Here is a 20,961-nt window from a genome sequence, read left to right on the forward strand (position 1 = left end):
GCTTTCATTATCATTGTATTGCATTAAATCTGCCCTTACTTTCCACTGCATCAAGAAACCATCATGAGTGTTATATTTTCATTGTTACCTTCTTTCACTCACGAAAAATTAATATTCGATACTATGTTAAAAGCCCCAAGTGATCCACAGATACAAGTTTTGCTTGATGCTGTTGCTTTGCCTGCAGTCACAGTTACCTTGAGATAACAATCACATCTAGAATCTATCAATGTATAAATTTCATGCGGTATTAATATTCTGGCTCAAGGTGAGTTTTGAAACACTAATCCTTCTGGGTGGCTCTTGAAGTGAGAAGTCTCAGGAGGAACTTTGTGCCTTGATAGAATAGTACCAGATTTCACTGAAAAGAGTTTAACCTTAGGAACGGCTGCCACTGTATAATTGAGTTGATGATGCCCTTGATCCAATCTTGTGCTTTGCAGGCAGCTTGAATTCACCGGTTTATGAAGTGAAGACTGGTTAGAATAACTTTAATGTTATATTTAGATTGCCTAGGTAGTGATGGATCCCTGAATCTGGGTAGGGCAGAGGCTAATGTAGACTCATTTTATATTTTCCAATTTGAGAAACAGTTTTTTACAGAAATCCCACAAGAGTTCCATCAAGAAGAAGTGTCCCTACATGTCCATTTTATAATGTTTATCAGGACTCTAGTGACTAGGAATTCCTCTGTACATTATAATTAATCTCAGGGGCAAAGTTATAATAGGATATTAAAGAGTAATCCCACTCTCCCCCTCCATCCCCAAAACCTTTAATACCTTTGATCATGGTATGCATGTGGTCTATGGAAGGATTACTCGCCATAGTTTATGCTAGTTAGGAACTAGGTCAGCATTAGTTTTAATCTTGCACTGCATTGGGACATTTCAACTACTATTTGTAACAACAATGTGCAGTTATAGAATGCTGTTAAAGTTAGACCACAGGTATGGTAACATAGTGGTTATGTTACTAGGCCAGTAATCCAGAGAAGTGATGGATCCAGAAACATGAGTTCAAATCTTCAAATCCCACCACAGCAGCTGGAGAATTTAAATTTGGTTAATTAAATAAATCTGCAATTAAGAATACAATAATACAATATCAGTAGTGACGACCATGTAATTATCGAATTGCTGTACAAATCCATCTGGCTCACTAAGGTCCCTTAGGGAAGGAATTTTTTTAATATTCATTACGGGATGTGGGTATCGCTGGCCATTTGCCCACCCCTAGTTGTCCTTGATAAAGTGGCGGTGAGCTGCCTTCTTGAACTGCTGCAGTCCCTGTGGTGTTGGTACACCCACAGTGCTGCTAGGGAGGTAGTTCCAGGATTTTGACCCAGCAACACTGAAGGAACGGTGATATATTTCCAAGTCAGGATGGTGAGTGGCTTGGAGGGGAACTTCCAGGTGGTGGTGTTTCCATGTGCTGCCCCTGTTCTTCTAGATGGTAGTGGCCATGGGTTTGGAAGGTGCTATCTAAGGAGCCTTGGTGAGTTCCTGCAGTGCATCTCATAGATGGTACATATTACTGCCACTGTTTGTCGGTGGTGGAGGGAGTGAATTTTTTTGGAATGGGTGTCAATCAGGTGGGCTGCTTTGACCTGGATGGTGTCAAGTTTCTTGAGTGCTGTGGGAGTTGCACTCATCCAGGCAAGTTGGGAGTATTCCATCACACTCCGACTTGTGCTTTGTGGTGGACAGGCTTTGGGGAGTCAGCAAGTGAGCTACTTGCTGCAGGATTCCTAGCCTCTGACCTGCTCTTGTAGCCATAGTATTTATACGTCTAGTCCAGTTCAGTTTCTGGTCAATAGTAACCCCCAGCATGTTGAATGTGGGGGATTCAGTGATAGGAATGCCATCCTTACCCGGTCTGGCTGACATATGACTCTAGACCCATGGCAATGTGGTTCACTCTTAACTGCCCTCTGAAACGGCCTTGCAAGCTACTCAGTTTAGGAGTAGATAGTAAATGTTGGTCTTTCCATTGATGTCCAGTTTAAAAAAAAGTTCCATAGTGCTTCAGAGAGGTGTCATTAGACAAGAATATCTTCAGATGTCCGGAAGGGCGTCATTGTCAAGAAAAGTCATTTTGAAATGTAGTTATTGTGGTAATGTAGGCAAACTCGGCAGCCAACCTGGAGCACAGCAAGCTCTCATTGATAGCAACGAACAGATAATCGGCCAAATCTTCTGGTCAATATGTGGGTCAGGACCTTGTGGAAGTACTGACACACTGACCTATGTGGGAATTGCCCAGGAAGTTTGAACTTCCGATGGGCAATTACCCTGATTCCCAGGACCTTCTGCGAATGTCTCTGGCTCTGAGTTACAGCCCTTGCTTAACGCTCATCCCACTAACCACTCATTCACCTACCCACCTCACCCACCCTATCCACTTATGCATTCACCCCACTACCCATCTTACCTGCCTACCCATGTACCCACTTACCTCACCCACCCTACCATCCTACCCATGCAATAACCTATCCACTCACCCATTCCCTAACACTCAAAGACTGGTACCATAAATAGGGAGTGTGTCCTGTCTTCCCACGACACCACTCGCTTCGACGGAGTTCCCTGATGGATGCTACACTCGCATTTCTGTGAAAGCTGGGCTCAGAAGGTCCCAGCAGAAATGCAGACAGAGCAGCATCGAGGTGGGGGAGTTTTTGAGTGGGGCAATCTGACAGTGATTGCCGCTGCTCGGAAAGTCCCTTCCAATCTGTTTTAGTGGTAAAAGCAAAGAACTGCGGATGCTGGAAATCCAAAACAACAGCAGAAACAGAAATACATGGAAAAACTCAGCAGGTCTGTCAGCATCGGCAGCATCAGTTCAGTTGAAGGGTCATGAGGACTCGAAACGTCAATTGTGCTCTTCTCTGCCGATGCTGCCAGACCTGCTGAGTTTTTCCAGGTATTTATGTTTCTGTTTCTGTTTTAGTGGTGTTGGTTGAGGGATACATTTTGGTCACGGAATGCCTGACTGCGAGGGCACTCTCGGGAGCCACTGGTAAACTCAACAGTATTTTTAGGGCAGTATTCTGAAGGCATGGGAAAGCTGCACAGCCCCCCATTTAATCTCTGAGCCACCACTAAATTACAGTGGGCCCATGGATAATTGGTGTCAATTGGCTGATTAATGAGCCTAATTGACAACTTGCTGTGAGCAGGCGAGTTTTCCACCATGGGCCCCTTCCTGCATTCAACTTATTCACAGCAAAGTTTCCAGCCTCTGGGAAACTGATATGCAGCTTCTCACGCAATGAAGTGGGCCTGGCCACCATGTTTGTTGCTGCGACAGGTTGCATTAAACTGTTCCATTGGAACAGGAAGAACGGGTTGTGTTATGCTGATGTTAAAGTATATTGTCAATCAGTAAATGCCGTTCCTGTCTTCATTTTTTTACCTGGCTTTTTAACCAGTGCAATAACACCAGTGCCATCCCCTCTGTCTCTCTCTCTCTCTCTTTCTTTCAGTATCACGGGATGGTTACAGCACAGAAGGAGGCCACTCAGCCCATCTTGCCTGCATTGGCTCTCCAAAGCAGCAGTTTACCTAGTGCCACTCCCCTGCAGTCTAATGATCCAATTCCCTCTCAAATGTTAAAAACAAAAAAAACTGCGGATGGAATGTCTCGATTGAATCTGCCTGCACCACACTGTGAGGCAGTGCATTCCAGATCCTCAGCACTTGCTGTGTGAAAAGATTTTTCCTCATATCACCATTACTTCCTTTGACAATTGCCTTAAATCTGTGCCCTATCATTCTTGATTCCTCCACCAATGGGACCAGTTTTTCCCTACCTAGTCTGTCCAGCCCCGCCCTTGGTTTTGTACACCTCAATCAAATCTCCTCTTTCTTGCTCTCTCTCAAATCGCCACAGACTTATGTGGGGAAAATAGTACTTTTTTTGCTGCTAAATTTCATTTTCTACTGATTCACATGACCAATAAAACAAAGTTCCCTTCCTGCCCTGAATAAAATTGGGGTTGTAAAACATAATCTGATCAAAAGGCTGAAAGTTAACAAGCTATGTCAAATTCCTCAATTTTTATCAGGATTTTGTCATCAATCTTTAGGGATATACCTAGAAATATAGCTAACTTTATGTATTGTGTTTAGTGGTCCTGTCACAGTAATTGAAAAGGTCATCATTTTATTCCTAGAGTGTATGTCCTCTTTTATTCTTTGCCTTCTTTTCCAAATGTATTCTTCATTGTATTTATCTTTTACAATTAATCATTGAAACAGGTCACATAGAATCACATCAAGTATACTGCACAGAAACAGGCCATTCAGCCCATACTGGTGTCCGTGCTCCACACAAGACCTTTCCCTGTCCTTTTTTTTTACCTAATCCCCATCAGCATACTCTTCTATTAAATTCCCCCTGATGTGTTTATCTAGCTCATCCTTAACTGCCTCTGTGCTACCCACCTGAACTACTTGCCGTGGTGGCGAGTTCCACTCTCTGGGTAAAGAATTTTCTCCTGAACTCCCTACTGGTTTTATTAGTGACTACTTTGTATTTATGTCCCCTCAGCCCTGAGCATTTATTAGAAGCTCACATCCAAATGACTTTTTCAATTGTCAATTGGTCCTTATTACATTTCTTGTCAGTTTCTCTCCTGTAATACTCCAGCTGATCCCCACAGCATTTTTTTGTCCTTTCATGGGACATGGGCATCACTGGCCAGCATTTCTTGCCCACCCCTAATTTCCCTTGAACCAAGTGGCTTGCCACACCATTTCAAAGGGTATTTAAGAGTCAGCCACATTGCTGTGGGTCTGGAGTCACATGTAGGTTAGACCAGGTAAGGACAACAGATCTCCTTCCCTAGAGGACATTAGTGAACCAGATGGGTTTTTACAAAAATCAGCAATGGTTTTCATGGTCAACTTTTCAATTCCAGAATATTAATTGATTTTAAATTCCACCAACTGCCATGGTGGGATTTGAACCCATGTTCCCAGAGCATTAGCCTGGGTCTCTGGATTACTGGTCCAGTGATATTATCACTACAGTACTGACTCCCCGCACCCATGCCTTACTGGAATACAATCTCACTGGGTGAGAGTCAACTTCCTCTACCTCTTCCATATGCCTATATTTGTATGTGAGCAAGATGTTTAATACCAGCTCGTGTCACGAAACTATAATATTTTTCATATTATAGCTTATAGGTGTGAGTGTGGGTGGTTCTGTCTGTGTGACTGATTTAATTGAATTAGAGTCAGATAGACTGCAAGGTTGAAATTATCAAAAGAGCTAGGTGTAAAGCAGAATTTTGAAATGGAGCTGGACAAGCGAGGATGAGGATTCCACAGGTCAGGTGTGAATGAAATATGCATTTTTAGATAAGTGAAGGAGTTATTTGATTTTCAAAGGGATGGTAGGAAGTTTGCAACTAACAAGATAAATAGGGCAAAATTATTATGTTTATTTTTCCCAAAAGGAAAGAGGTTATATTGACAACATGAAAGATTTTTATATTATGGAGAAAGTAACTTTCCAGAGACATGTAGAACAGTAGGATTTCACACATTAAAGAGAGAGAAATATTTATAAAGAAGGATGGGAGTTTATGTTGGGGGTAAAATCTTGACAGGTACACCATGTGACAGACTTAGAAGAAGCCCTAGCCACTCTGCAGGAAGAAACGCTGTTCCAGAAAATAAAGTTGTGTTACAAGCCTTTGGAATTCCACTGTGGAGTGGATGTGTGAGGTAACCTGCTGGATTGATTTTATAATTTCAAATCTATTTTAAACTGTTGTCTTAAAAGGGGGTGTGTAGTTGGAAGCCTACTTAAATAAGAATTTTGGGAACTGTTATGACTAAATAACCAATTAACTGTAATCTTTTAAAATCACTAAAGGTGTTGGTGGACTCATTACTTCTGAATTCAGTGCCCAAATCTTCTCGCAATAAATACAAATTGCAAAACCATTGTGACAGTGTGGCCAAGTTTCCCTTGTGGATTTGGTCCACCTGACACATACACCCAGCTACATCATAACACTTGTTGCTTTTTTTGGTTTCTGTTGTTTTAAGCAACTCTTTGCCACTGAACGTTCCTTTGCTTTCATTTCTTGCACTTTTAAATTTCACGAGGATTATCCTTCATTGAAAAGGAATTTTGCTAGTTAAAGGATTAACTTATTTTCATCCCATTTGAAAAGAAAACCTACCTCTTACAATTATTTCTTGGAACCCTGAGGAGATTTTTTTAATGAGTTTCACACAATAGTATTTGCTTAGGGACAACTGTGGAGTTCAAGCTACTAGTGGAGTGCAGGCTGTTTGGTGAATTACAGTAAGATTACAACAGAGATACGTTGGAGTGAAATTCCTTCCTTGATGATGAAGGTTCCATAACCTGCATAGAAAAACCCCCCATATGTTCAGACTGAAAAATCCAGGAAGGCATCTTAAGTTGAATCCACAGTTACCATCATCACGTTACATAGAATTGCATGGAGCATAGAGTATTATGGGGAGATGGTGGTGTCATGTTAATGTCCCTGGGTTCGTAATCCAACGGTCCAGACTAATGCCCTGGAGACACTAGCTGAAATCCCACTATGGCAGCTGATGCAATTGTTTGAAAGCTAGTCTCAGTGATGGTGACCATGAAACTATCATCGATTGTTGTGAAAACCCATCTGGTTCACTAATGTCCTTTAGGGAAGGAAATCTGCCGTCCTTATCCAGTCTGGTTTACATTGGACTCCAGACCCACAGCAGTGTGGTAGACCCTTATCTGCCCTCGGAAAGGCCTAGCAAGCAACTCAGTTCAAGGATATTTAGGGATGGGCAACAAATGCTGGCCTTACCAGTGACGCCCGCATCCCAATAAAGAAAAATAAGTACAGAAATAGGCCATTCAGCCCAACTAGTGTTTACACTTCACACAACCTTTCAACCACCTTGCAGCTCTAACAAAAATGGTTTGTTAAGCTTTACTTCATTTTGCAATTAAATCAAATCAATTTCACCATCCAATTTGTGTAATAAATATTATTTTTCAGACTTGTCAAGTGAAAATACATTTTTCTCTTCCATTTTTATAGTTTCAACAGAAGAAAGCCCTGATGGTCAAGCAGAAAATTCACCAAAGAAGACAGAAATTGAAAAATGTGTTGATTCAACTTGTAAGAGCTTTTCAAACATTGCGTTGATGTAATGATTCTTAGCGAACACTTAGTTGAACTTGATATGGTGTTTAGAACAATGGCCCAAATCTTCTAGTCTCTAGATTGTCAGAAACCAGACATACGAGCCAAGATGCTCTTTGGGACCCCATGGAATTCCAGATGAGTGGACCTCCACGGGAATTGCCCAGGAAGTTTGAACGACCGATGGGTAATTCCCCTGCTGTGTGGCACCCTCGGTGAACATCTTTGACTCCGAGTTAGATTCGGAGATTTCAGATGGTTCTGATTTATTTCCAGGAAAGGTTAGACAGAAAGATCCTAGCCTAACTTCTGGGTAACTATAGAACTGACTGCACAATCACTCACACTTACCCCCGACTCCTCAACCTGTCCTCCTGACTAACCCCCCGAACCCCCTGACCACCCTCCCAACCTGACCCGACTGCCCCTCCCGACCACACTAACCCCAGTCACCCGACTAGCACCCAACCAGATCTGACAATCCACGACCACCTGATTACATCTCCCGACCCAACCTGATTACTCCTCTACCCACCTACCATCCGACCCACCTACAACTTTACCCATCTACAATCTTACCCACCTACCACCCTATATGCCTGCCACCTTATCTGCCTACCATCCTACCCACCTGCCACCCTACCCACCTACCACCTTACCCACCCATCTCATCCACCCTACCCACTTAACTCAACCACCCACCCTACTACCCTACTGATTCACTCATTCATCCATTTACCCATTCACTAACATTCACACTGGACCTTTAAATTTACCTCCCAGCAGCTAGTGCCATAAAAAGGGGGCTGGACAGTCTTCCCTGACTTTACTCCACTGTGTTGGAGTTCTCTGATGGACACTGCGCTCCACATTTCTGGACAAGCTGGGCTCAGAAGACCCAGCAAAAATGTGCGGAGCAGCGTTGAATGTGAAAGTTTTCAAGCGGAGTGGCAATCCTCCGATGATCCGCGGAAGATCCGGGCCATTGCCTTTTCATATTGGAACTCTGGATTTCAATGGAGCCCAAACTAAGCAATGATAGTTGACAGGTATTTTTCGGATGACTGCTAAGAGATCGGTAGGATAGCCATGCTAGCTGTGGCTCAGTGGGCAGCACTCAGATCTGCATCAAAAGGTTGTGGGTTCATGTCCCACCGCAGAGACTTGAACACTAAATCTGGGCTGACACTCTAGTGAAGCATTGAACGGAGAGCTGCACTGTCGGCAGTGCCACATTTCAGGTGAGACGTTACACTGAGGTCCCCACTGCCCTCTCAGGCAGATGTAAAGATCCCATGGCATTGTTTTGTAGACAAGCAGAGGAGATCTTCAGGGTGTCCTGGCCAATATTTATCCCTCAATCAACCAAAATCTATAAAAAGAGAGATAGCCTGGTCATTCTCACATTGCAGTTTGTGGGAGCTTGCTGTGCACAAATTGGCCCTGCATTTCCTACATTACAATAATGTCTATACTTCATTGGCTGTGAAGCACTGTGGGACATTCTGCGGACTATTCCAACGCTCTCCTGGCCAGCATCTCATTTTCGACCCTCCATAAATGTAAGTTCATCTAAAGCTCAGCTGCCTGTACCCTAGCTTACACCAAGTCCCAATCACCCATGTGCTCTCTGACCTACATGGGCTTCCATTTAAGCAATGCTTCAATTTTAAAATTCTCAGCCATGTTTCCAAATTCCTCCATGGCCTTGCCCCTCCCAGTCCCTGTAGCCTCCTCCAGCCCCACAACTTCTGTGCTCTCCAATTCTACCCTCTTGAGCATCCCTCCTCTTAATCACTTCCCCAGTGGCAGCCTTGTTTTCAGCTGCCTGGGCCCTAACTTTGAAATTCCCTCCCTAAACCTCATTGCCCCTCTCTGTCTCTCTCTCCTCCTCCAAGATGCTTCTTAAAACCCACCTTTTTGAGTGAGCTTTTGGTCACCCATGCTAATATCTTCTAATGTGGCTCAGCGCCAACATTTGTTTGATAATCACTTTCGTGAAGCATCTTGGAATGTTTTACTACTTTGGCGACACTATGTAAGCACAAGTTGTTGTTGTGCTTTAGGAAAGGCCAAACATCAGAATCCATGCCCCACAAATTAAAAATCTAAAATAAAAGTAAAATACTGCGGATGCTGAAAATCTGAAACAAAAACAAAAATTGCTGGAAAAACTCAACAGGTCTGACAACATCTGCAAAGAGTAACACAGTTAATACTTCGAGTCCGAATGATTCTTCATCAGAGCCGGCATTAAAAATCTAGTTCCCTTCAGCAACTTGCTCCTCTTATGGTCAGTTTTCTAAAGGTCATTTTAAACTTCAGCTAAGAGACATTGGATGTGAATTCTTAATTTCTTTTAAAAGAATGCCAAGTCACTCACCATTTTTAAAGAAAAACATTTCCCTTAATATTTCTGAGTTTATTTGCCTCTTTGTACATTGCTGTTTTATTAAGTGTGTTTTGTTCTTAAAGTTTCATGTTTTGACTAATTACAATTCCAGCTCAGAAACTATGAAGGGGGCGTTATTCCCTGATAAATATATAAATGGTACAGACTCATTCAATTTTGATTTGATCAGAGTTGAGTACTCAGGAGCAGCACCTGAAATTAACACAGTTGAAATGATTGTCTGCCTCATCAGTGAAAACAGGGTGAAGGGTAGTATACATCTCTGATATGCAGGAAGCTAGGTCCTGCCAGCCGCGGATTCTGCACTGCAAAATTTCCAAACCCTTCACATTACGACAGGACAATGCAATGCAGTTTATTTTTTTCTGGCACGTTTGACATTCTTAAGGCTACGTAACAATTTGATGCCTCTGATCATGGGTACAAACTACCCCATCTTTGATCAGGCCCTCACCCAAATCTTGTACTTGAAACAGTTTTTGTTTTGCTTAAACTGTGTGTGAGTGGATTCCAAGAAACTGAACTTAAGAATTGTTCAGCCATTTTGAGAAAGAGTTTCAAAGCAAGTGTTTCTATAACTGACTGTTTTTCGGTGTTGTGTTTGTTTCGGCAGTGCCTTTAGGTAGTCAAGATGATGAGTCTAAACCAAGTGACACGTACATGGACAGCCAGATTGAAGGTAGGCACTACACTTACTTAGCACAACCAAAGACAGAGCAGGATGCATGATATACCAAATTCACAAAGCGGAGATGGTGGTGTAGTGGTAATATCATTGGACTAGTAGTTCAAAGGCTGAGGCTAACGCTCTGGGGACACAGGTTCAAATCCCACTAGAGCAGCTGATAGAATCTGAATTCAATTTCAAAAAATTCTGGAATTGAAAGGTAGTATCAGTAATGGTGACCATGAAAAAACTGATTGTTGTAAAAACCCATCTGGTTCAATAATGTCCTTTAGGGAAGGAAATCTGTTGTCCCTACCTGACCCACAGCATTGTGGTTGACTCTCAAATGCCCTCTGAATAAGGGCCTAACCAATGACAGTCTCTGAAATACTAGTCCAGTGATAGTACCACTATGCCACCACTTCATGTCTCTGGATGATTAGTACAGGCCTCTGAAGCATTAGTCTAGAAACATAACAACTATTATACCGAACCCTATGTATTTGATGGACTCCTCTTTGTCGGATGAAGAGATGAAGAAATTCAACATCTTTCACTTGCACTTTGAAAGAGGTTTTCTCCTGACAGTCACTCCAAATTCGGTTGTATTCAGATTTTTTTGAAATAAGTGATTCACATTACCAATGTTCATTTTTTGGAATACCAGTTACCTCTAATAATTATTTTTGCCATTCAGCTGGTACCATAGCACCACGGGACATGAAACAAAAACAGGAAAAACTCAGCAGGTCTAAGAGCATCTGTGGAGATAAAGACAAAAGAGTTAACGTTTCGAGTCCGTATGACTCTCGTTCGGAGCTGAAAGCCTCACTCAAAAGAGAGTCACTTAAAAGCCTCATCTGTACCATTATCACCTCCAAGTCCAACTTTTGAAATGCTGCCTTCATTGACTTACACTATATAAAGTCCCAGCTTTTCCCCCACTCATCCAGGTCACCTTCCACCCACCCTGACTGCTTCACTAAATCCTCCGGTACATTTATTTCAAAATTCTTTTAGAAATGCCCTAGTGGCCTTGACCTTGTTTATCTCTGCAATCTTCCGCAGACCCTGTGCCCCAGGTCTCACTCTTGCTTCTCCAATTTGGGCCTATTGTGTGTCATACGGACTTGAAACATTAACTCTGTTTTCTTTCTCTCTCCACAGATGCTATGAGACCTGCTGAGTTTTTCCAGCATTTTCTGTTTTTGTTTCAGATTTCCAACATCTGCAGTATTTTGCTTTTAGCCACAGGACATGACGCGGTTTTGCTTAGGATTTTTAAAAAGTGTTTATCTTTGCAGTTTTAAAAAGACATGTACTTTCCAGATAAACCTGAAGACAGTGACATGCTTAGCCAGCCTTGTACCCAAACAGAAGAAATGGAAATGGACAACTCCCAAGTTCAGTCAGAGGGTAAGAGATCATTTACACTCTAACAAGTGAACAGCTAGAGTGTTTTTCAAGCTGATTACATAGGCAATTACTACAATGAAAATGGCCAGCCATTTACAAGGTTCACTCAAAAGCCTCATCTGTACCATTATCACCTCCTGGTTCAACTTTTGAAATGCTGCCTTCATTGACTTATACTATATAAAGTCCCAGCTTTCCCCCCACTCATCCAGGTCACCTTCCACCCACCCTGACTGTTTTACCATCCTCCAGAACATTCATTTCAAAATTCTTTTAGAAATGCCCTAGTGGCCTTGACCCTGTTTATCTCTGTAATCTTCCACAGTCCCTGTTTCCCAGGTCTCGCTCTTGCTTCTCCAATTTGGGCCTAGTGTGTGTCATGTATTCCTTTCCATCCAACATCCGTATCAAAGGCTTCAACCGTCACTCTTCAGTTCCCTTCCCTGGGCCCTGTGCCTGCTAAATATTCCCCCATCTTGAGATGCTCTTCAAAACTTCAGTCTCATCTTTTGTCACCTTCACTTGTTCCTCTCCTAACTCCCACTTGTCATTTACTCCCTATCTCACCTCCCCCACCACCACCACTCCAACCTCCTACTGAAGCATTTTGTGATGTTTAGCTATATTAAAAGTGTAGTGTAATGCTGTTCTCATTTTCATTATTTTTCTTAGTATAAATGGGAGGTTTAAGTTGCAAAGGAACATGGATAGATTTTAAAAATGGGCAAAACTATACCAGATGGAGTTTGTTTTTACTTATTCTTTCATGGAATGTGGGCGTCACTGGCAAGGTCAGCATTTGTTTCCCATCCCTCGTTGCTCTTGAGCTGAGTAGCTTGCTTAGACCATTTCGGAGGGGAGTTAAGAGTCAATCAAATTATTGTGGATCTGGAGCCACATGTAGGCTAGACCAGGTAAGGACGGCAGATTTCCTTCCCTCAAGGGCATTAGTGAACCAGATGGGTTTTTATGACAATTGATGATAGCTTCATGGTCACCATTGCCGAGACTAGCTTTAGAATTCCAGATTTTTATTAACTGAATTTAAATTCCATGGTGGTATTTGGACCCATGTCCCCCAGAGCATTAGCCTTGGACTCTGGATTACTAGTCCGGTGACATCTCCCCCAGCTCAGGGTGGGGAAGTGTGAGGTCATCCACTTTGAATAGAAGAAAGATAGGCCAGGATATTTTCTAAATGGCGAGAAGCTAGGAGCTGTGGGGGATCAGAGAAATATGTGGGCCCATGTGTAGAAGTCACTGAAAATTAGTGGAATGGTGCAAAAGGAAATTTAAAAGCCTAATGGTGTGTTGGCCTTTATCTCAAGGGCTAGAGGGTGGGGTTGGGAGGCTGAATTTTGGGTGTGGGATTGGGATACTAAGCCTGAGATTGGGATGGGATCGTTAATGGATTAGTGCAGGGGGTAAGAGCTAAACTGCAGGATCAGGGGGATTGAGGCATGGGAAAGGGAGAATGGGATTGTAATGCACAAGGGAGCCAGCATTTTCCACAGCACCAGGAGAATCAGCAGTAACGTGCTGAGTGGGAGCAGTGCTCAGAACACAGCATCTAATAAAGGGGTGAGATTATCCTGCAGATCCTATTCTGGATAAATAGTGAAAAATTGTTTCCATGCTGCACCCAAGGAATGATCGAAACGCAAATCAGTTTCTATTGCCCATTGTATCCAAATAATCATTGCTGAATGTGGCCCACCGCAAGTACCAGAATATTGGGTCAAGCCCACCCTAGAATTGAGTGTGCCACCCTAGAATTTCTGTCAGCTTGTGTTGGCTTTCCCAGCACAATCCATCTGAACTCGACTGAATTAGTGCAGAAGATCAGGGAATTTTAAACGCAAGTTACGTCCAGTGCCAGTCAAGTTTCTGCAGCCTTTAATACCGGTCAAAATAACACAACACTGAAATCTGCCCAAGCTCCCAAATCAGAATAATGAGCATGGCAAGTTTCTGTCATTTATGACCGTCTGAGAAGGTTCTTCAAATTAAATTCGTTTCTAAAGGCTCAAAAATATTAGCAGGCATATTATACACGTCTTTACATATGAAAAATATTTTAAGGTTACTAGTCTTAAATGCATGGAAGAATTTTTTTTAACACAAAGCAAGATAAGATAAATGATTAATTTACACTGCCCACCTCTGCTGGTTCATGGGAGATTTTATGCTTGCTATTATGTAAATGAGTTTGGGCGGAAACTTGAACCTTAACTTGCACTTATGAAAAGCAGCATGATTTGTGCTCAGTTTCCTGATTGCACCCACAACAGCAACTCTACCTCCCCTCCCCATCACAGCCGTATTCCTTCACTCAAGTGATTGAGAAACATGGAGGCTGGTTTAAATGTAAATAGCTCAGTCTAGTGAGTGCAGTTGAAGATTGTCCCTCACCAGAGTCTTGAAGCACCAGTGACCTTCTACAGCCACTTCAGACCCAACCCCAGGCCCCAGTGGAGATAGAACATTGGGGCCCTTTAAGATATCGTGAAACCAGCTTTTCTGCAGAATTTCTCAACCACTACCATTATGCTGTCATGCACAATAAAGTTGAAAAACAGTCCCCTTGTGTCTGAGATTGTGCAGCAATTTATTCCAACATCCAACCCTACCAGAGCTATAGAGAGACTAAAGATTAATTTCAGCTCATTCACCCTTATTTGCCTGGCACAAGGGGCAGTTTTAAAGTTATTGTTCTGCTGTAAGCCTGCAGAATTTTGTTTCTGGCTTGCAAGCCTCTTATTGTTAAGAGGATTGTTTGACTGATTCAAGCAATGAGCCATTCCACCTCAAACATTGTTAATCAGTAGACAGTAAGACTGGCTGTGCAGATCAACAGGAAAGGGGATTATTTTAGCGTGCACATAACCCTGAGATTTTTTTTAAGCTTGTTAAGTCAAATCACCGTATATCAGAATATAAAGTTACAACTTCCAAACAATAAGAGCTTCAGTCTTTACCTATGATTTGTGAAAAATATAGAGAACATTAGGTGGAGAAAGATGTCGTGTGGAGAGAAGTTGATTTTGTAGGAAAAATAATAGGTAGAATAAATGCGAGTTCACTCCATGCCCAAAGCCAGCTGCCTATTGAAAACACCTGTCTGGTTTAGGTCTGAACTAAAGTTCACCTGATTCAAGATAATGTCATTAGCATTCTTATCAGTCATCACGGTGTATGCATTTTCTAACAGTTCCCTAAAAAGAAGATTCACCCACCTGAAGTTGAATTGAGATGTTTATTCTGTCTTACTGTACAATGCTTTCAGAAACAAACACTGTTAGCAAAGCACAAGAACCTGCTCTTACCTGAGGGACTGATGAGAGTTCTCATCATGGCCCTGAGAAGCCAAAGAGTGTAAGATTAAGAATGAATTGAACTGTAATACCTGCCAAATGTATTCCATTTTTTCCCTGGAAGCATTGAAATGATGCAGAGAGCATGGTTTGTACACAAGTAGCTCCAGTACAAAGCAAGACAATGAGAAATCATTTAGCAGCTCCTCACACTCTTACGTGGACACAATGGAATATTGCTGAGGCTTGGAGACCTTAAAAATGTGCATTTAATTCTATATTTTAGAGGTGTTTGGACAGATTTACCCATTGCTTTAGTATCTTTATCCCATTTCTTCATGTCAGACCTGCTGAGTTTTTCCAGCTATTTTTGTTTTTGTTTCAGATTTCCAGCATCCGCAGTAGTTTGCTTTTATGAAACAAACAATAATTGCCATGTACAGTGATATTGCTCAAACAATAATTAGACCATAAATATGATTGTGGATGTCGACCATGGAGCAACCACTCCCTATCCCACAGAGTCAATCCAACCTGGTGGCCACCTTGACCAGGCCCAGGAACAGACTTAGGATGGGGCCCTCCGACCTGCTCCATTCTCTCTCGTGGTGCAGTCTTAGGGTTTTTATCTTCTTACATATGGAATTGCAAGATGCTTTGCGTTTAAATTGGAATCTCTGGGGACTGACATAAACCAGCGACGTGCCTGTTTATCTTCCTTGCTGCCTCTGCTCCAAGCTGAGGTCTGTTGGAGGGAAAAGATTGGCAATCAATGAGTGAAAAAGAGACCCCAGACACAGCTCATAAGACACAGAATAGCTAATTTCTCAGATGCTCTTTGGACCACAGACTATCCTGCTTTAGATTAGCATTTTAGCACATGTCTTCAACGTTAAAAATTCTTCATGTCTCGAAGCACAAGTATTTCTCTCTTTCCACCTGAAGACGGATTGGCAAATGCTAACTTGCTAAATCATAGTGATATGGAAGAGTGGGGATGCATTGGAAGTAATAGTGTGTAAAATATGTCCTTTAACTGGTCCACCTTTTTGTGACTGACCAGATGGATGGCAGTCTTTCTAGTCCTGTACGCTCCTAGGTTTATGATGCTCTATTCCACGCACAAAAACCGGAGATTAAACCTTCTGCAGAACATAAATTTACACGTTTAAGAACTTTATGACACAACTTCACAATGTTAGAATTTACTTTGGATCCATATGTAAATTGCACCTTAGTGTTTTCTTTCAGAAAAAAGTCACGCAAAGTAGCTCCAATTAATAAAGTCTAAAGTAATAACATTAATATATAATTCATGAAGTGACACAAAAGAGTAGTGTTACATTCTAATTTTCATATTTCAACACTTTTTGCACATTATTCATTTATGTGAGTTACTCAGAGGCATTTTCTGTGTTTTCCACATATGTAACATCAAGTTGTCATCTGGTTATCTGCTGCACAGAGCACTTGAAATTTGATCAGACTGTAGGAAGTATTCTTCAATCCAAAAAAAGCCTTCTAATTTGTAGTGGTTACTGACAATAATACTGTTCAATATGCAGTACTGGGTTTTTAAAATCATTCACGGGATGTGGGCGTCGCTGGCAAGGTCATCATTTGTGGCACATCCCTAATTGTCGTTGAGATACAACTGAGCAGCTTGTGTAGAGGCCATTTCAGAGTTAACCACATTGCTGTGGTTACCTATTGGCCAAACTGAGTAAGGACAGCAGGTTTTCTTCCCTTAAGGACATTAGTGAACCAGATGGAGCTTTTATAACAGAATGGTTGTTTCACAGTCACTATAACGGAGACTACATTTTTATTCCAGTTTTATTGATTAACTGAAGCTACGTTTCACAGCTGCCGTAGTAGGATTTAAATTCCTATCTCTGGATTACCAGCAGCATTACCCCTTTGCATCCACACTGCATTATCAGTGTCCAGCCTGTACTGGGCCCTAACAAAATTCAGATTTCAAAATCTTCACGCAAGTATTATTTTAAGCCAGCAACTTTATATGAAACATGGAGCTAATTTTCAAACCACTCTTGTCTAAAACATGGAACTAATTAAGGTGGAACAGAACTTCATTTTGTTATATGGCATATTGGACCAAAGTGCATTTATTATTAAATTCTTTGCAACAGCCAAATGTCAAGAGCTGAGGGTTGAGGCATTTGCCTTACATTCTAAAATTCTGGGATTTAATCGGCTCGCAAGCCACACACAATATTGATGAGCACTGGTCAATTTGGAATTCTCAGCCTAAGTGATTACCTAAATTCCATCTCACAAAGAGGAGGATAAATAACCAACACTCTGCCCTGTTCCAGCCACTGCAGAAATAAAGTCACAGCTATTATCAAATCCAATAATGCACTCCAGCTTACTTCACAATGACCTGATCTATGCTAAGGCCAGTTTATTTACAATTTTGTTTAATCCAAATTACAACCAGTTGGTTGTCTGCAAGTCTGCTTGTGATTTCTTTTGTGATGGACTGTGTATAGCAGGATTACACTTTTGGTAAATAAGCATCGAGATAATTAATGCTAACGTGATTGATAGGTACTTCCTATTTATTTTAAATAGTTACTCTGGGAGCTGGTATTCCATGCCCTGGCTTTCATATGTCCCCCACATGCTGCCGGTTTCACTAAACTGATCATTAAAAGAATCCCAGGTACTGAGTGCCATTGCTCTTCCCCTTCTCTTTGGTTCCATTGTTTGTTCATTGACATGGCAAGCAGATGGTCAGAGATTTCAGCCTTTCAAAGCTTCAGGGCTTTCCCATCACATCAAGCATGTCTTAGTGTTGTGCAATTAGATTTAGGCTTTCAGACTCCACAGGGGATTGACTAAAGACCTGAGTAATTTCAATAAAGATTTGTAAAGGAAATCTTGTAAGGTTAGTCAAAGCCACATGAGCGAACAATGTCAGCAAGCGTAAGAGGCCCCTTTCTTGTTTTAATCTGGGGAATATTGATGATGAACCCTCTGCCCACTTAGTATATTTGTGTGTGCTTCAGTGGTAGGAGGTATTTACCATGGGGCCACTTCCCTTCAGGCATGTCACAGGCCACTGCTTAATGGATTCAGAGTGTACAAACCTATTTATGCACCTGTGGGCAATGGAAAAGCAAATGGAACAGCCTATTTTTATGTAATTAGTGGGCTGATTCTCAGATTAGAATTCTGTATGTTGAACTTAAAATTCTCAGATCCTGAAAAATAATTTCATTTCAGAATTTTCAAGTGAGTGAAGTATGGCAAAGTGAAAATGTGATTCAATAGTTGGGGATATATTAGCCTATATGATAACTTGCAGACAATTTCCAGTATAACAATAATGTTACACAGCGGCGGTAGAAATTGGTGTGCATTTCTCCTGTTTCTTATACATAAATTTCCAAATGCAAGGCCCTGCACTCAATATTGGACAGCAGCAACATGCTGAACACTATACTGTACCTTGATGCCCCTAGCGCCCATCTGAAATCAGTGTTAGCCATGTTTAAATAGACAAGCAAGAGTCCTGGACCAGTATCCCAGACTCTTCTACCTTATTGGGCAAAAACCCCGTCGATGCTTGTACCGCACAACCTCTGAGAGACTTTGATGTCCTACAGCGGCATAACCAGCAGTCTGAAAAGGGCTGCTCTGGTCCATGGAAGAACTGCCAAAGTAAGACTTTAAAACCCATCAGAATGTAAACCCATGACCTTACAACTTTCATTTTTATAACCCTTTTGCCATAGTAAAAATGTCCCAAGGTGCTTCACAGGAGCGGTTATCAAAAAAAATTTGGCATGGAGCCACAGCAGGAGATGTTAAGACAGATGGCCTAAAGCTTGGTCAAAGATATAGGCTTTAAGGAGCAATTTAAATAGGAGAGAGAAGTTTAGGGAGGGAATTCCAGAGCTTAGGCCCTTGACAGCTGAAGGCATGGCCACCAATAGTGAGTCATATTGGTAAAAGTCAAAAGATCAGTGTGCAATGCACGCACCTGAGACCTCACCTTATCGTGTGCATATGCAAATAAAAACATAAGGATTGGGAATAGGCCGTGTGGCCTCTCAAGCCTATACTTCGCCATTCAATAAAAACAGGGCTGATTTTCCAACTTTACACAATTTCTAATCCTTTGATTCCCTTAGTGTCCAAAAATATATTGATTTATCTTGAATATACTCAATACTGATCATCCACAGCTGTGATAATCTGATGCGTAATGTGTCTTTAAAAAGAATGGTATAATGGAAGATCACATGATCTCAGTATCCAATGGCGGAGTAGCGTGGGCTACCTCTGTAGCCTGTAGTCGGTAGTCTATAGTTATAATCTGTAGTATAGAGACAGGCTTTGAGTTGTTAGCACACAAGTGTAGCTGCTGAGTTCCTTTGTAAACAAATAGAATGTGTTCTACATAAGAACTGTCTGCTGATTTAGGGTACCAATTCGGCCATCCCAAAACAAGCGTGCAACCCTGATCCATAAATCCAACCAAATTTGTGACCAGGATCCAACAGCCCTCTGGATTAGAAAATTCCAAGGATTCACAATCATCCAAGTGAAAGAATTTCTCCACGTTTCAGTGGCCCCTGATCCTGCCACCAGGCAGGGATGGAAATATGCTCTCAGCATCCACCCTATCAAGCTCTTGAAGAGTTTTATATGTTTCAATGAGATCACCTCTCATTCTTTTAAACTCCAAAGAGTTTTGGCCCATTCTATTCAATCTCTCCTCATAGGATAGCCCTCTCACCCCTAGACTCAATCTATGCATAGGAGACCAAATATTTGACCGCATTCAGGTGAATCAGGCCTACATATGGACTTAGAGACTGCCTACTATACCAGAACAAACAAGGTAGGTTTTAAAAATGCATACTTATCTAAGTGTAGAGCCAGGAAGAACCAAACAACCTGGGCCACCACTCTCCCCTCCCCCCACCTTTCCCTGATTCTATTTTTAAACTGCAGGAAAATCTCTGTTATCCGGCATGCTCTGGAAATGGGAGGTGGTAGTTAATCAAATATGCCAGAGTATTATTTAAATGATGATAGATTGGGAAATGTTGATGTACAAAGGGACATGGGTGTCCTTGTATACCAGTCATTGAAAGCAAACAAGCAGTTATGAAGGCAAATGGTATGCTGGCCTTCATTGCGAGAGGACTTGAGAACAGGAGTAAAGATGTCTTACTGCAGCTGTACAGGGCCTTGGTGAGACCACACTTGGAATATTGTGTGCAGTTTTGGTCTCCTTACCTAGTTGAGGATATAATTGCCTTAGAGCGAGTGCAGCCAAGGTTCACCAGTCTGATTCCTGGGATGGCAGGATTGTCATATGAGGAGAGATTGGGCGGACTAGGCCTGTATCCGCTGGAGTTTGGAAGCATGAGAGGCGATCTCATTGAAACATAGAAATTTCTGACAGGGACGGACAGATTGGATGCAGGGATGATATTTCCTCTGGCTGGGGGGCTCTAGAACAAAGGTCACAGTCTCAGGACATGGGGTAGACCATTTAGGACTGAGATGAGGAGAAATTTCTTCACTCAGAGGGTGGTGAACCTGTGGAATTCTCTACCACAGAAGGCTGTGGAGGCCAAATCACTGAATATATTTATGAAGGAAATATATAGATTGCTAGACTCTAAAGGTGTCAAAGGGAGAGAGTGGGAATATGGTGTTGAGAAAGAGGATCATCCATGATCATATTGAATGGCGGAGCGGGCTCAAAGAGCCGAATGACCTACTCCTGCTCCTGGTTTCTATGTTTCTATGTAAGGTGAGTTCTGCGTTTTTATCCAGTCAGAAAGCTCCAGGATGATCATACAGGTGTTGAGGTCTTGAGAGGTGCAGGAGCAAATCTAGTGATGGTGCCACAGAACAATGGGAGGCTGAGACCGGAGTGAGGACAGGCCGCCGATAACAAATACCAGTGAATTTG

At 42.0% G+C, this 20,961-nt stretch overlaps 1 protein-coding gene across 1 annotated transcript in view; it reads left to right on the forward strand.

Annotated features, from left to right (window-relative positions):
• macrod2 (mono-ADP ribosylhydrolase 2) overlaps positions 1–20,961 on the forward strand; it is an 897,762-nt gene that overhangs the window by 858,003 nt on the left and 18,798 nt on the right. The window contains exons 12-14 of the mRNA XM_041212085.1: positions 7,085–7,165; positions 10,216–10,281; positions 11,599–11,685. Of these exons, the coding sequence (XP_041068019.1) occupies positions 7,085–7,165; positions 10,216–10,281; positions 11,599–11,685 (234 nt within the window). The remainder of the gene's footprint in view (positions 1–7,084; positions 7,166–10,215; positions 10,282–11,598; positions 11,686–20,961) is intronic.

Source organism: Carcharodon carcharias, chromosome 2, assembly GCF_017639515.1.
Source record: "Carcharodon carcharias isolate sCarCar2 chromosome 2, sCarCar2.pri, whole genome shotgun sequence".
Classification (NCBI taxonomy): Eukaryota; Metazoa; Chordata; class Chondrichthyes; order Lamniformes; family Lamnidae; genus Carcharodon; species Carcharodon carcharias.